The sequence below is a fragment of the Haemorhous mexicanus genome, chromosome Z, assembly GCF_027477595.1.
Source record: "Haemorhous mexicanus isolate bHaeMex1 chromosome Z, bHaeMex1.pri, whole genome shotgun sequence".
Lineage (NCBI taxonomy): Eukaryota > Metazoa > Chordata > Aves > Passeriformes > Fringillidae > Haemorhous > Haemorhous mexicanus.
In genome coordinates, this window is record NC_082381.1 from 1,114,138 (window position 1) to 1,127,813 (window position 13,676).

At 37.0% G+C, this 13,676-nt stretch overlaps 1 protein-coding gene across 3 annotated transcripts in view; it reads right to left on the minus strand.

Annotated features, from left to right (window-relative positions):
* PCSK5 (proprotein convertase subtilisin/kexin type 5) overlaps positions 1 to 13,676 on the minus strand; it is a 223,206-nt gene that overhangs the window by 97,756 nt on the left and 111,774 nt on the right. For all 3 annotated transcript variants that reach the window (XM_059873883.1, XM_059873882.1, XM_059873884.1), the window contains exons 9-10: positions 9,310 to 9,410; positions 2,007 to 2,110 (exon numbers count right to left, since the gene is read on the minus strand). In XM_059873883.1, coding sequence (XP_059729866.1) covers positions 2,007 to 2,110; positions 9,310 to 9,410 — 205 coding nt within the window. The remainder of the gene's footprint in view (positions 1 to 2,006; positions 2,111 to 9,309; positions 9,411 to 13,676) is intronic.

Consider the following 13,676-nt stretch of genomic DNA (forward strand, 5'->3'; position numbering starts at 1 on the left):
AAAAAAACTCATTCAGTCTTGCCAGCAGTGGTGTGCAAATCCCCTTTTGAATTCAGGTTCGGATGTTGTGATTTAAACTAAATTTTTTGCTTCTCCTTCTTTCAAAACCAACAGGAGTTTAAACAGAGATGTATTTTTATTGGAACCATGTGCTCAGCCTAAGTTGCCAAAATAATTTAGCTAAAACTAATGCTTTTATTTGCACTAAGATCGATTCCTGAGTTGTGCAGAGGTCAAGCATTTAGCTCATCTTCCTCTTTTTCAATTTCACCATAGAGTCTAGAGAAAGAGCTCAGCAAGTTCAAGTTGTTTTTCCTGAATCCAAGTTACCAAGTTGAGCTTACCTATGTTTGTGACTTTCCATGAGTGGAGACAAAACCTTTTTTCATCCCTTTTCCTTACTATATATGTGCTACAATGCATAGAAAAATGGTTCCAAGGATTGAGAATAAGCAGTAGTTCAACAGTGATTCAACAGTGCAAGTCCTGCTGCCAATGCTGCTGCTGGTGTGACCTTAGTGTGTCCTATCTTTGATAATGAGTGACAGCTGCTGTGAGATGACTCACAGTGTGTTTGCCTCTCTTGGGCAACAAGTGGAAAAACACTAAATATATAGAATTTTGGAAGTAAGATATGAAAAAAATAGCTCTGCTTTATGTTACTTGAAAAGTGTTCTTTGACCCTCATATAGCTTCAATAAACTGATGATAGAGTCATCATCTCGTGATAAAACTTTTTAAATCCTGGGAGATGTTTTGCAATAACAAATACTGTAATGTTATTGCAATTAAGGAAGTATCTATTTATGTTTTTTGTGTGGCATACACTTGTAAATGGGATAAAACGAGGCCCTTGAACATCAGAACCTTCACATGATTAGGAGGTCCTGATCAAATATCTATGTCTAAACACATTTTCTGTAGTTAGAGACCGGTTTGTATCCAAAAATAAAAAGGGTTTTTTTTGGTTTGGTTTCTATGCCATTGCAACAAAAATGTCATAGGTCAGAATTATATATTAAAGATGCTCTACGGGAATAGTGCCTTGATCCAAAATAGATTAAATAAAAGCTTCAGTTTTAAAGTGAAACCAGGGCAAAGATTTGATAACTCTTGTATATTACATTTTTCTCGCAGGAGATCCTGGCACAAACAGATCAACTCTCATCTTATAAGATGTATGTCAGTTTTGGGTGGAATTCTTACGAAAAGAAAACCAGAAATAAGCCATTCCAGGGTTTCGTTTAGGATGCAATACAAAGTGAAATCGGAAAGAACGTAGTGAATGGGAATCAGAAGACAAACTGTGCTGAAATAAAATGTTCAGATTCAAGGTTCTGCTTTAATCCATCCTGAAAATATATATTCTATTTAATGGCACAAGTGTTTACCTCTGCTTGCATTATAAAAGTGAAAAAAATGCTTTTAGGATGTAGCTTTTGTCAAATTTTGAAGATGGTACAAAATTTTAGAAATCTACCCGATAGGTCACTGAAAAAATGATTACGTGTCTCAGGAATAGTCATGACAGCTCAAAATTCAATTTTATCCAAAATCTGACAAAATTCTCACATATAAATAATGTAGGATTCATCATATAAAAATGAAATTTGAAAATACTGTTTCACCATTTTAAATTGATTGAAACTGTCAATAATTCTGAGTGAGAACATGGCTGGAATCCAGAATTGCTGCATCTTCAACTCTACACTTCTTTATCAGAATACTAGATATAAAAAGAAAAATTAAACACTAATACTTTACTTAGTTTTCCGGCAGCAGTGTGTATGAGATGGAACTGAAAGAGACTAAGAAGATTGGGCCAATGCATTTTGTACCTGACAGTTTTGTACAATAGTCATTCTAAAAGGTTTCCCTTGTGTGAGAGAAGAGAGGCCCCTTCAGATCAAGGCTGAAAGGTCTCGAAACTATGCACAGCATAGTGTAGAACAAAATTATCAAACATTAGAGTGCTCATGATAGCAAAGAAGAAAGAAAGCTCTCACCCTTATAACCAGCTGCATTGGTTTTCCAGTCATTAGCATTCAGATGTCCTGCACGTGAAGTCCTGACAATGATGTGCTGTACATCTCTCCAGGTCAGAAACGGACTATGAAATAGGGAAAAAAACAAAGTCACACATCAAACATCCTACCAGGAGGCAGGGATACAAGGTCATGTAAGCTGAAAAGTATCTAAAGCAAAACAACTTTCATTTATCTTCTCCACTTTCCTTTGCTCCATTCAAAAAAAATGTTCCAATTTTACAGAAAAACTGTATGATATTATTTATACAACTGGGATGTTTGCCATAAGCAGACTGTAACAATATATGAAAATATTCTGCTATATGAAACTTAAGGCAAGGTGAATGAGTACATTTCATAGAGAGGCAATTTTTATGACCATCAACTACTGTATCCTAATGAGTGCAAAGGGGAAGAAATCAGACTTTTGGCTTGCTGAAAATCTTTACTAAATCTCACTAACTGCTAGCTTAAACTGGAAATTCCTCTAGAATTTCAGTTCCTATTGAAGCTATTCCAGGTGCCTCTGTTGTTATTAATTTGTCTACTACCCCAGTCTTGGAATTCACTTGAGTCTGTGAGTATTTTGCAAGAATTCCAAACAGCTGGATGGTTGGTGAGTTGCAAAGTAAGGGCCTGATTACACGGATAAGTATTCCTTTAAGGGATTCCTAATAACCTGGCCACCTGAAAGGTGAAAAAGATGCAATTTCTATCCTCACTGTGACATTAGTACACATTTATCTTCTAGGACTAGGGCAAATCTTCAGGGATTGCAGTTTTCCTGTTTCCTCTATATCTTCAACAGGGAGAATTTCTTTTCTTAGAACTAAAGTTTTGGCTATCTTTTCTTTCTCCTTCCAATTTTTCAGTTTTTATATTACCTGCAAGAAGATGAATAGTATTCTCTTTAAAAATGCAGTGTAGTAGAGGGAATGATAAACTGAGCCACTAGACAATGAAGAGGAAAAAAGTATTGTGGCACAGAACACCAGGCACTAAGTAGCATTCTCAGAGCATCATTATCTGTCCCTGTTGCACACGCTGCCATGATTCCCCTCAGCTGAAAATAGACCAGAATGAAATTTATAAGACCCAGAACTAGCTGCCTACACTGCCTGGGACTATGCAGTCATTGAAAACCAGGGAAACCTTGGTTCTTAAACCAGATTCTTAAGATACTTAAATATTCTGTTGTATTTAATGAGAGCAGATGCCTTCTCTCCCTGAGCATTTTTTAAAAAAAGTACTATGCCTATAGGTACCTTTTTTTCTTATGGTGCAGTTTCTCACCCTAGGCTGCTGGACTAGAATGACAGTAATTGTTTATCCAGTTGGGCTGCTAAAAGTTACTGAACTAAAGATTAAAAAGTCATGGCAAAAGTAAGGCACACTAAGGGTTTGTAAGATAGGATATCCTTCTACATGTCCTGTACAACATCATTTTAGTCAATTTCTAGCTCTACTTTACAACATTCAGTTTATATTCATGCCGCATCTCCACAGTTTCTGCAATGCATCCTGCTCTCCTCATGAGGCAGCATTGAAAGGCTTTGCCATAGAATCTACAGCCACAGAATCACACAACGGTTTGGGCTGGAAGGGACCTTTAAAGGTCATTCAGCCCAAGTACCCAGCAATCAGCAGGGACATGTTCAACTAGATCATGTTGCTCAGAACTGACTGAACTGACCTTGAATGTTTCCAGGCATGGGGCATCCATCACCTCTGTGGCAATGTGTTTCAATGTTTTACTACTCTTATTGTAAAGGGAAGAAAAAAAAAAATCCATTTTTTGCATTATCTTTATATTGGCTATTAGGATAAAATCCAGACAAGTTGTGATAGGGTATGATGTATTCCTTTAGATGAACAGTGGCAGTTATGTAAAGGCAGCTATACATCCACCAGCAACGGTGTTCTAATGTACCTGTGTCAAATCTGCAGTGCACATAGAGAAAAAAAATCCTAAGTGCCAAAAATCTAACAAACAATGGCCTGATATGCAGGCTGATAATGATGAAATTGGGAGGAGAAAACCCCTGAGAGAAAGGCATCTGAATTACGTATTTTATTATGTCATCTCCAAAGGCACAATAAAATGAGACTGTCCAAAAGACAGTCTCACCGTCTGATTAATAACAACATGGAAAGAACAGCAAAAAAACCTTAGGTTAATTGCCACTCTTAGAATCATCTTGACTGTGAAGATGGAGAAGGCTAGCATTGTCTTAGGTTAACAAGTTATTGCTAGCATTAGCTATGGTACAGAGGCTATTGACTTGACCTGTCTTTCACTTTCAAAAGACTGACTATAGGAACACTGCAATTCAGTCAAACTGCTCCTCTTCCACCTTCCTCCTTTTACTCCCACAAGGAACTGACAGGAAAAAGCAGCTGGGATCGCTGCTCTCAAGGTGAACAGTCAGAAGCGCCTCAAGCGTAGCTTCAGAGTCTAACCTCTAAAAGCTGATGCTGGAAAACACTTGGAGAGCCAAGAAACTACAGGGGATAGAGCTTAAAAGTGTCAACTGAGAAATGCCAACTGAGATTTCTGAAAAGCTTATACAAATTAAACGCATTGTCCTGGCACCAGAACAACAGCTATCCACTAGTTTTATTTCTAGCTGTTGCTCCAAAGCACAGACACAGAAAACTCAATGAACAAGTTAAAAATCATCACAATCAAACATTACTTGTTTTTAATCTTGTTTAAGAAATGTCTGAATGGAATTTTCTTAAAACCTTTAAAATGCAAGTTAAATGGAAAATTTCAGCCTGAATGGTTATTCTTTGGCAAATTTATATGTAACTGAACACAGAAACAGGAACTAAAGTACACCCAAATCAATGTCAATATAATAACTGAAATTCCATAAGTGGCATAGGTGATTAAACCTCAAGATCTAAAGTAAGCATTTGTTAATGGTTATGTTTTTCAAATACTTCAATATTAAGAGCAAACTACTCAAAAAATGACTTGACAGCACTTCCTCAATTTACCTCAGCTGTCTCATCACTTTTAACCTCTGACTATATTTATGACAAAGCCGTCATAACTTTGATAACACAGAAATATGTTCTCTGTATCCAAAGTTGTATCTTGCTAGACAGTGCACTGCTTTTCTCCTTTCTGTAAGAAAATCAATCTGAAGTATGCAAATATCTGCTCAGTTGCCAGAAATCCAAAGTATCTAGCTCTGACACTGTTGACCCCTTACAATGTGAACTCCATTTTCCTTTTTTCCTCAGTGATTGCACTTGGTGCTACTGTCTTCTACAGGAATATGGTACATTGTCACTTCTCTGTCACTAGTATCTGAATTCACTAAAATTCTTTAGTTCTTCCCAGCACTACTGTTTTCTAGCCCTGGTTCATGTAAAAAAAAGCGAATACAGGAATGACATTGACCTGTAAGAGCAAGTTCAGAGGAGGGCCGAGGAAATGACTGGAGCCATGAGGCACCTCTCCTTTGAGGAGAAGATACTTTCTTTCAGAGAGTGGGTTTAGATTACATCTTAGCTGGCAGGATGGTAAAGCACTGGCACAGGGTGCCTAGAGAAGTGGAGGGTGCCCTCCCCTTGGAATTGTTCCAAGGCCAGGCTGGATGGGGCTCTGAGCAACCGCATCTAGTGAAAAGAGTTCCTGCTTGATGGCAGGGGGTTGGAACAAGATGATCCTTAAGGTCCCTTCCAAATGAAGTAATTCTAAGATCCCATATCACTCTAGTGAAGAGAATCATGGAAGAAGACAGACTCTCTCCATGGCTATATTGCTGAGTATACCACAAAGTAGAAAGATAGCAGACTATCACTTCCATTTCAGTTGCTGCCTCTTACTAACAAAACTAGTTTATACACCACATGGTGGAAAATATGCACTGGCTTACAGACAGGAGCACACAGTTCAATTGGGGATGTATAATATATTCTTCTGTCAGCAACATAAGGGTTTTTATTTAAATTTGGCTCCTTCAAAGGAACATGGCACAATGGTCTCTGGAACAAATACAGGGCCATTGTCTCTCCTGACTCTGATTTCCCCAAATCCCAAATCCAACCTTTTTATCAATGAGAAAGTTATCTCTGCTACCAAAAACAGATGGTACTATGCAATCAAAATAGTTTATTTTTAGTAAGAAAATTGCTGTCTCTGTGCACTAAATCGATTATACTTATTTTCTCATTTAAAATTAGAAAAATTTTACATTATGTAATGACTAAGTGCAACACACAAGCAAGCATTTATTCATAGGATCTGATCAAGGAACTAGATATACTAGGAAACATCAACTGGATACAACTGAAAAGCAATTTACTCCCTAAATACCATAAGAAAACTGCAGAACACGAAAATTAAGAGATGTCTGTGTGATAGTTGTTATCTATTTACAATCATGCACTGCAACCTCAGGGATTCCAAACAAGCAGTAAGAAACTTAGTTACAATTCTTTGATTCCTGAGGAAAAACGTGCCACTTTGATACACAAATACTAGATAAAAATAATAAAAATGTGTTCACATTATGCATAACAACATCCTCAAACAATTTGCTATCCGGATTTCAGAAGCAGATCTCTGTTGGAAGAAATGGCTAAGTGGAGGGTTCAAGTCAGTAGGCAGGTAAGAGATGCTCCATCAGCTATTTGCCAATCCTACCATATGGGGCTTGTCAAAGAAAGAAAGTGTGAGCAAGACGTAAGTCTTGCTTTTTCTTTGTTTGGTTGAACGTACCTTTGTATGTGAGTTAAAGCAACCTCTTGGCCGTTCTAACTCACACCCAGGCCATATTAGTGCTCTCCTCAACTCATGATGTCTTCCAGGAATAGAATTTGCCTACTGGGCAAGACTGACTTTCATAGACTCAAAACCTTTCCATGGTATAAACTGCTGTGTTTTCCAGCACAAACTGCATTATTACAAAGTCCAGAAGTGTTCAGGACTAATTTTTAAGCAGCTTGCTGTACAAAGACTGTAGCTAACCTTACAAAACACTTTTCCAACCTGTCTTTTAAAAAAATTTTCACATACACAATGCCATTAGTAAAGGTACTAATAAGGAATCTAATGAAGAATTTACAAAAATGCAAACTCTGTTTGAAACAAGATAGTTACAGTAAGCAGCTAACTAAGACACAATATCATGTGTCCTTTATATCCCATTTTAAAAGTGTTGTAGAAAATACTTCAAAGGTTTCAAAACTTCCTAACATTTACTTAGGGTCATCTAAATTGAGAGGCATCACAGGTGAAAAATACAACCTGAATTTCAAATCACATGAATAAGAAATCCAGGAACTGTATTTCACAATCTATAATGTCACAAGACCAAAAATTTCTCCAAACTGGTGAAGAAAATCAGCATGGGAAGCAATAGCATGGGAACTAGTTTTGTCCCTAGTTTCTCTTTGCTTTTTAACTTCTTTATTTTTTCTGTTTTATTTACTGGCTGTGGTTAGCAGCAGTGGCAGATTTAAAGTACACATAAGAGAGAAAAGTTAGTGAATGAAATACAAATGAATAAAAACCCTATTTAAGGTATTATTAATATAATTCCTTTGGATCTACCCAAATACAAAGCCTAAGATCTAGAAGCAGAACCTTCCATTAACTGGAATGGAACAGAATCTAAAAGGAGGCAAAGTCAACACATTTTCACTCTGAAACCCTTTTTAGTACCATGGAATGGGGCACTACAAATAGAAAAGAGTTACTAGGATATTTAGTCACTGGCACATTTTATCTCCATCACCACATATAAAGCTTTACCACAGTCTTGTCTTTATCTCTATTACAGCTACTATTAGTTTTGAAAAAAAATGCTAGTCCATATGCACTAATAGGGATTTCCCACTGGTAGAGTCACCGAATGTCAGAGAGAAAAAAGGGTAAGCTTCTCAATGTGTTTTAAGATGTCACAACCTGCTTTGTTGCAGATCTTGTAAGATATAACTTTTCTGAAACTTTCAACTACAACAAAACAGAAATAATCAATTACCAATTTCAGTTCATTAAGTGAGAATAGTGAGAAAAACTGACAGCAAGTTGGAAAGTACATACAGAGTACGTGCAGAGTCTTATCTGCACTTGCAGATTGTTTGAAATGAACTTAAGGATTTTAAAACTGGGATTAAGAGGAGTTTTACAAATTAGAAACCTCCCACAATAACACTATATTAACTTCTCTAAATACCTTTGTCTCTGATAACTGTGTTAAGAAAACACATTTATAATGCCACACGCACTGCACTACTTAAGATTATGTCAGGACTTCAATTACAAATTCTTATGCTTATAACTCAATGGCAAAAAGTATTCTGTGCCAAATATTGGGTCAAGCTGTCTTCAAAGAAAGCAACATGAAAGATGGAAACATAATTCTAGTGTTACGAACTATGCGCAATTTGAATCTACTATTTTGTACAAATTTCTTACTTCCTTCAAAGAAAATGGCTGACCCCACAGGAAACTAGTTTCCTTCAGAATTCAACAGAATCAATCTCCTAGAACTTAAAAAGATTGAGCAGGATTTGGGGTAAAGCATTCCATCTTAGACCTGCAGGTATTATCCAACAAAGTAGTCCAAAAGGTTCTAAAATACAGATTTACCTGAAGGTCACCAACATTTCTGCTGCTCCATGAAGCACATTAGAGATACATATTAGGCATAAAGAACAAAATCATGCAATTGAGAAAATGCTTTTAAGACAGGAAATTTTTTTTGAGCTAAAGGTACAAGGACTATGGAGCTACACTATTAATGGTTTTTAGAGCTGACAAACTTGACCCATGTTAAAAAACAGACTTGTGTCAGCATGCAGAAATTGCGATTTTATTTTTCATACTACATTAATTTATGTTCAGGTTAACCTAACACCTCCCAAAACTTCTTTCAGTGTTCAAGAACAGACATTGCTAATAGGAGCCTGGTGAATGGAGGAGGTGATCTACAGTACCCTGCAGGGTAGAGCAGACCTAGGCAGCTCTCTGAGTGAACTGTAAGACGTTGAGAGGATGCATAATTTAATGAAAGCCAGACATGCTCAACATTGTTTCATCTTAGTTCAACACTGAGTACTCTGTCAGCATCTCCACAGTGACAGCTTTCCTTCATGTGAAGTAAGCATGGAGACCTTTCCTCCCCTTAGGAGGTTACTGTATATTGTGACAAGAAAGGTTCCAAAGCACTGTGTGAAGTCTGCATAAAGGTACTGGATGAACAATAAATATCTTCCCGTATGCTTAATTTTTATATTTTTCAGAATATATCTCAGATCTTACTTGGCTTCCAGCGCCAGGGCAATGATGCCTGCAGCCATAGGTGCAGAGGCAGAGGTTCCAGTATGGCTGTCTGTGCAACGCTGCCTCAGGTCTGTAGTAATCTGGAAGAAATTGAATGTGTGTAATTAGAACAGAACTTCAGAAATCAGAGCATGTTTCATTTACTTGAATGAGTCACATGTATGTGGAGGGTATTTTCTTTAACTTCAAGGAAAGGAAGATACATGACGTTAGATGTTCTGAACTTGAAGTCACTTGTGAATTTAGACAATATTCTCTGTACTGCTCATGGCATGATCAACAAAGACACTTTTAAACCAGAAAAACATGCAGAGGGGTTTGAAACTGCACAACTGCAATTCTGTCCTTCTGTTTGGATTTACAAAGGACTTTCCCTCCAAGAATCTCAAAGTGCTTTACAAAGAGGAAGGAACTAAATCTTATATACAGCCTGCTTATGCTCATTTTAGAGAGTATATAGAGGTATGGAGGGTTTGATTAGGTTGCCTGAAGTCACAGTGGAAGTATGTGACACATGAGAATACAGTTTTGCTCATGCTAAGTACCCTGTTTAATCTTTCATTTACTCCTTATGCAATAAATCACATGAAGTTAAGCAGTAATTCATTGGAAAATCCTCATGTGATCACAAATTTCGCCCAGCCATCACCAGCCAATTAGATGTTTTCAGTTTTAAATTGTTACATCTTATTTATAGATAATTACATGCTGCACATATGTAGTTTCTTATGTAATCCAAGTGGATGTACAAACTGTAATGTGCAATACCAACTAGGCATACAGCCTTCTACTTAGTGTTAGGATGCTTCTATCCAAAAATGCTTTTTGTAAGAATGTAAAACACGCACAAAAATGTGTTTATTCTAAATCTTGCTTCTTTCAAGGCAATGTCAATCTAAAATGATTCTGCTCTGTGCTTGTCTTCCTAAAGAAGTGGTTCTTTGCAGGAGCAATGCTGAAGAGGTAGGATGTCACTTCTACTTAGCAGAAGGTCTGGTAAAACCCATGCAGACTGGAGAACAGTTGTTTGAAGACAGCAGTCTACAGCAGGGAAACCTCCATGAAGGTGCATGACCTGTGATTTCAAAACTTATTCTGAGAATTTCAGTCACTGCAACATATAAAATATCTGCCTGAGGGGCAGAGAAATTGCTTACATAACATTTTATCTAAGAACATGGAATTATTGTGTTCTAATTCACAAGTATTGTACTTCATTTCCAACACAGATTTGCACAAAGATGGGAGAAGGAGAGGATCAGATGATCAAAAAATCACAAAAAAGCACAGGGCATGTAAAAATGCCTGTATAGCTCTGAAACCTCAAGATACATGAAATGTGATCTAAAAAACCAGCTGCATCTCATCTGGGCAGAACATAAGCAAATGTGTACAGGAAGGATAGGTTTCACACTTGATGTTAGCTATATTCAGTATATTACATGATGTGTATAAGGCTGATGAAAATTCTCAAAACATGTAAGCATATGCAAGTTAACACAGAAGATTTCTAACAGAAAAGGAGCTAACAGCAATAAGAAAATGTTGAAAACAAGTAAGGAGCAAGTGAAACAATATGGAAGCTTCTAAAAATTGAAAAAGACACGTGAAAGCATTTATAATGTTGGATCCTTAAATGAATAAAGGATCCAACATTATAAATGCTACCTTATAACATTATAATCCAACATTACCAGGGGCTGAGTTTCTTGATTAATGAAGTCTAAACAGAATTTTTTGCCCCCTATAATATTCTTCATTTGTGCACACCTTGTTAAATAATTTCTTTTATCTGTCATTGGCTAGAAGTTGAAACCCCATAACTAAAATATTAATGTAATTTCCTTCTCTCTTGCCTTCGTATCGACTGACTGTCTATTCATTTAGATGATGAAAATTACCAGCATTGGGAAAAGCATTAAGCACAGAAATTGTGTAAGTGCTGTGACAAAGAGATGAAACTGCAGCAGGAACAGCCCTAACACTGCATTGCCTATATGTGCAAATTCATTTTCCAGGTGGAATTAAGAAGTCTGAATACTGGATGATGACATGCACCCAGAGACATATAAGATGCAGGTATCCCATTTGGAAAATATTGGTTGGTGCTGTGGCAAGGACCAGAAGGAAGGCCAGGAAAAAGAGAGAGTGAAAAGGGATTAATACATGCTCATGCTTTTCATATCCTGGTACTTTATGCCCTGCATAAAAGTGGTGCAAAAAAGAGCACGAATGGCAACAAATCATCCATCAGCTCAGGCAGGAAAAAAAGTGCTGTCACAGCAGCTTTTCCCTACGGGACAGCCTCTGTCAATACAGTGAAACTCACACTGAATTGTGCTATCCTTTTTCTCATCCTCTGGAAGAGCGTCCTTTCAGACTGATTTTACTGTCCTGTTGCTACAGATATCAAGCACAACAAGCCCCGATGTCTCTTTAATGGGTAACACTGTTCCTCTTGTTCTAAGTGGATACTGAGGTAGCAATTCGAACCCTTGTCTTGCTTTTAGCAGATACTTCAGCCGGTTGAGAAAGCTTTGTACGTGTGACTGCCATTCGAGCTAATTCAAAGGAAAGTTACTGACAGGAGCTGAGATGTTTAGGTGTAGATTACCTCCAAGATCCAGGTGGATCCGAGGGATCATGATAAAAGAATGTGATGTTTGAGAGCACCATGAAGCTGCCATTAGTGTATATTAGCAATCATTCTGATTGTTAGGGTGGGGAGAAGGAGAAAATTTAAAATCTTTCATTGAGTATAACACAGCTGTTGATCTGTGAAAATGCTGATCCAACTTCCCAAGAAAAGTCCATGCAGTATTTCTAGGGCCAAGAGTTACCAACAACTTCTAAATAGGTTCATCCAAATAGGTTTAATTGAAGACAATGACAATGTTTTTGGTATTTGCCTAGTTTAATCAACATGAAATTAGCCATAGACACCCTGATGAAAGGTTATAAAAATCATTGCAATGCACTGTAATACCTCCCACAGGCAATTGTGCAGTTTTCAGAAAAACCAGGCATTTATTAAAGGAAAAAATCTAGACACGCTGTAACAGTTCCATAGAAGCAACTTGCTCTGAGCAACTTGCTCTCTGAAGGAGATGGCAATTTTGTACAGTTATTATTAAGGCTGAATCAGCAATCTTTCCATAGTTTTACCAACCGGGAAATTTATGAATAAAGTAAAAAATGGGATTTCTCTTCGCAGAGAACAAGCTCACATACCCGCTCTCAAGCCTTTGCATTTCTTTGTATTTCATATTTCATTACATGAGTTTTCTGAACTGATTGAATAATTTTTTACCTTCTGCTGCAGTTCTTCAAGACACATTGACTTCTGTGAATGTGTCCCAAGAAGAGAAAAGATTTTAACAAAAATCTATTCTACGTTCTACTTCTACGCAGCCTATGTATCTGTATGTACCCAGAAGAGAAGATGCCACATTGTGTCCTGTGATTATCTGGTGCATATCTTGATAAGCTGAGTGAGTTTCTGAAGGAGGCTTTCTTTCGTTGTTTCAGTTTTAAGTTCTGCTTAGAGTAGTTTATCAGCAAGAAGAGAAAGAAAATCAGCTGATGAATTGCTCTTTATAAGACAACAAAATGGGTGGAACAGGCAGTAGATACGTTATTTGCAGGAGGTAAGTAATTTAATAGGCTTATAAATCATATCTATGAGGAACTTTCTGATATCAAAATCTTAGTGTGTTACAAAATAATTTGAAAAACAAATTCAAAGGAAATGCATTTGTTCAATATGTTTGATAAGAACCATATAGATAACTGTACTATGTGGTGCTAAACCTGTCCTAGACACATGATCTGGCAGGGGGAAGCTATCTTTAAGAATTGTCCTATGACATGCAAAGTAGTAAAGAAGAGAATATTACAAAAAAATACCTTGACAACTGCATATTATTAGCCAATTCTTCTGTAATCACTGAGTATGAGAGGTAACATCTATAAAGAACTATAATTGTACAGTCTTTACCTACTATCCATTTGTCTCTGTCCCACAGTAAGAGTTTCTATGCCTGTAACTACGCCAGCACTTTGCAGCTGCACTTGAAAACACCTAAAAGTAATTCTAGTCCTTTTCCATGAGTCTATGTAAAAGGCATACATCTATCAGCATCTTTGGAACATTTGCATGCTTTGAGCATTTTAATATATGCAGAGGGTAGAAACTTGGTCCATAAGAGGCTAATTATCACTGCACTAAAACAGTACAGTAGAAAGTCAAGTGCACTTGGTGTACTTTCCTGAACAGCAAGGAACTCTTCCAAGAAGGTGTGTCTACCTGTAACTTTAGCTTAAAATATTTTAAGCTGTCATTGTAT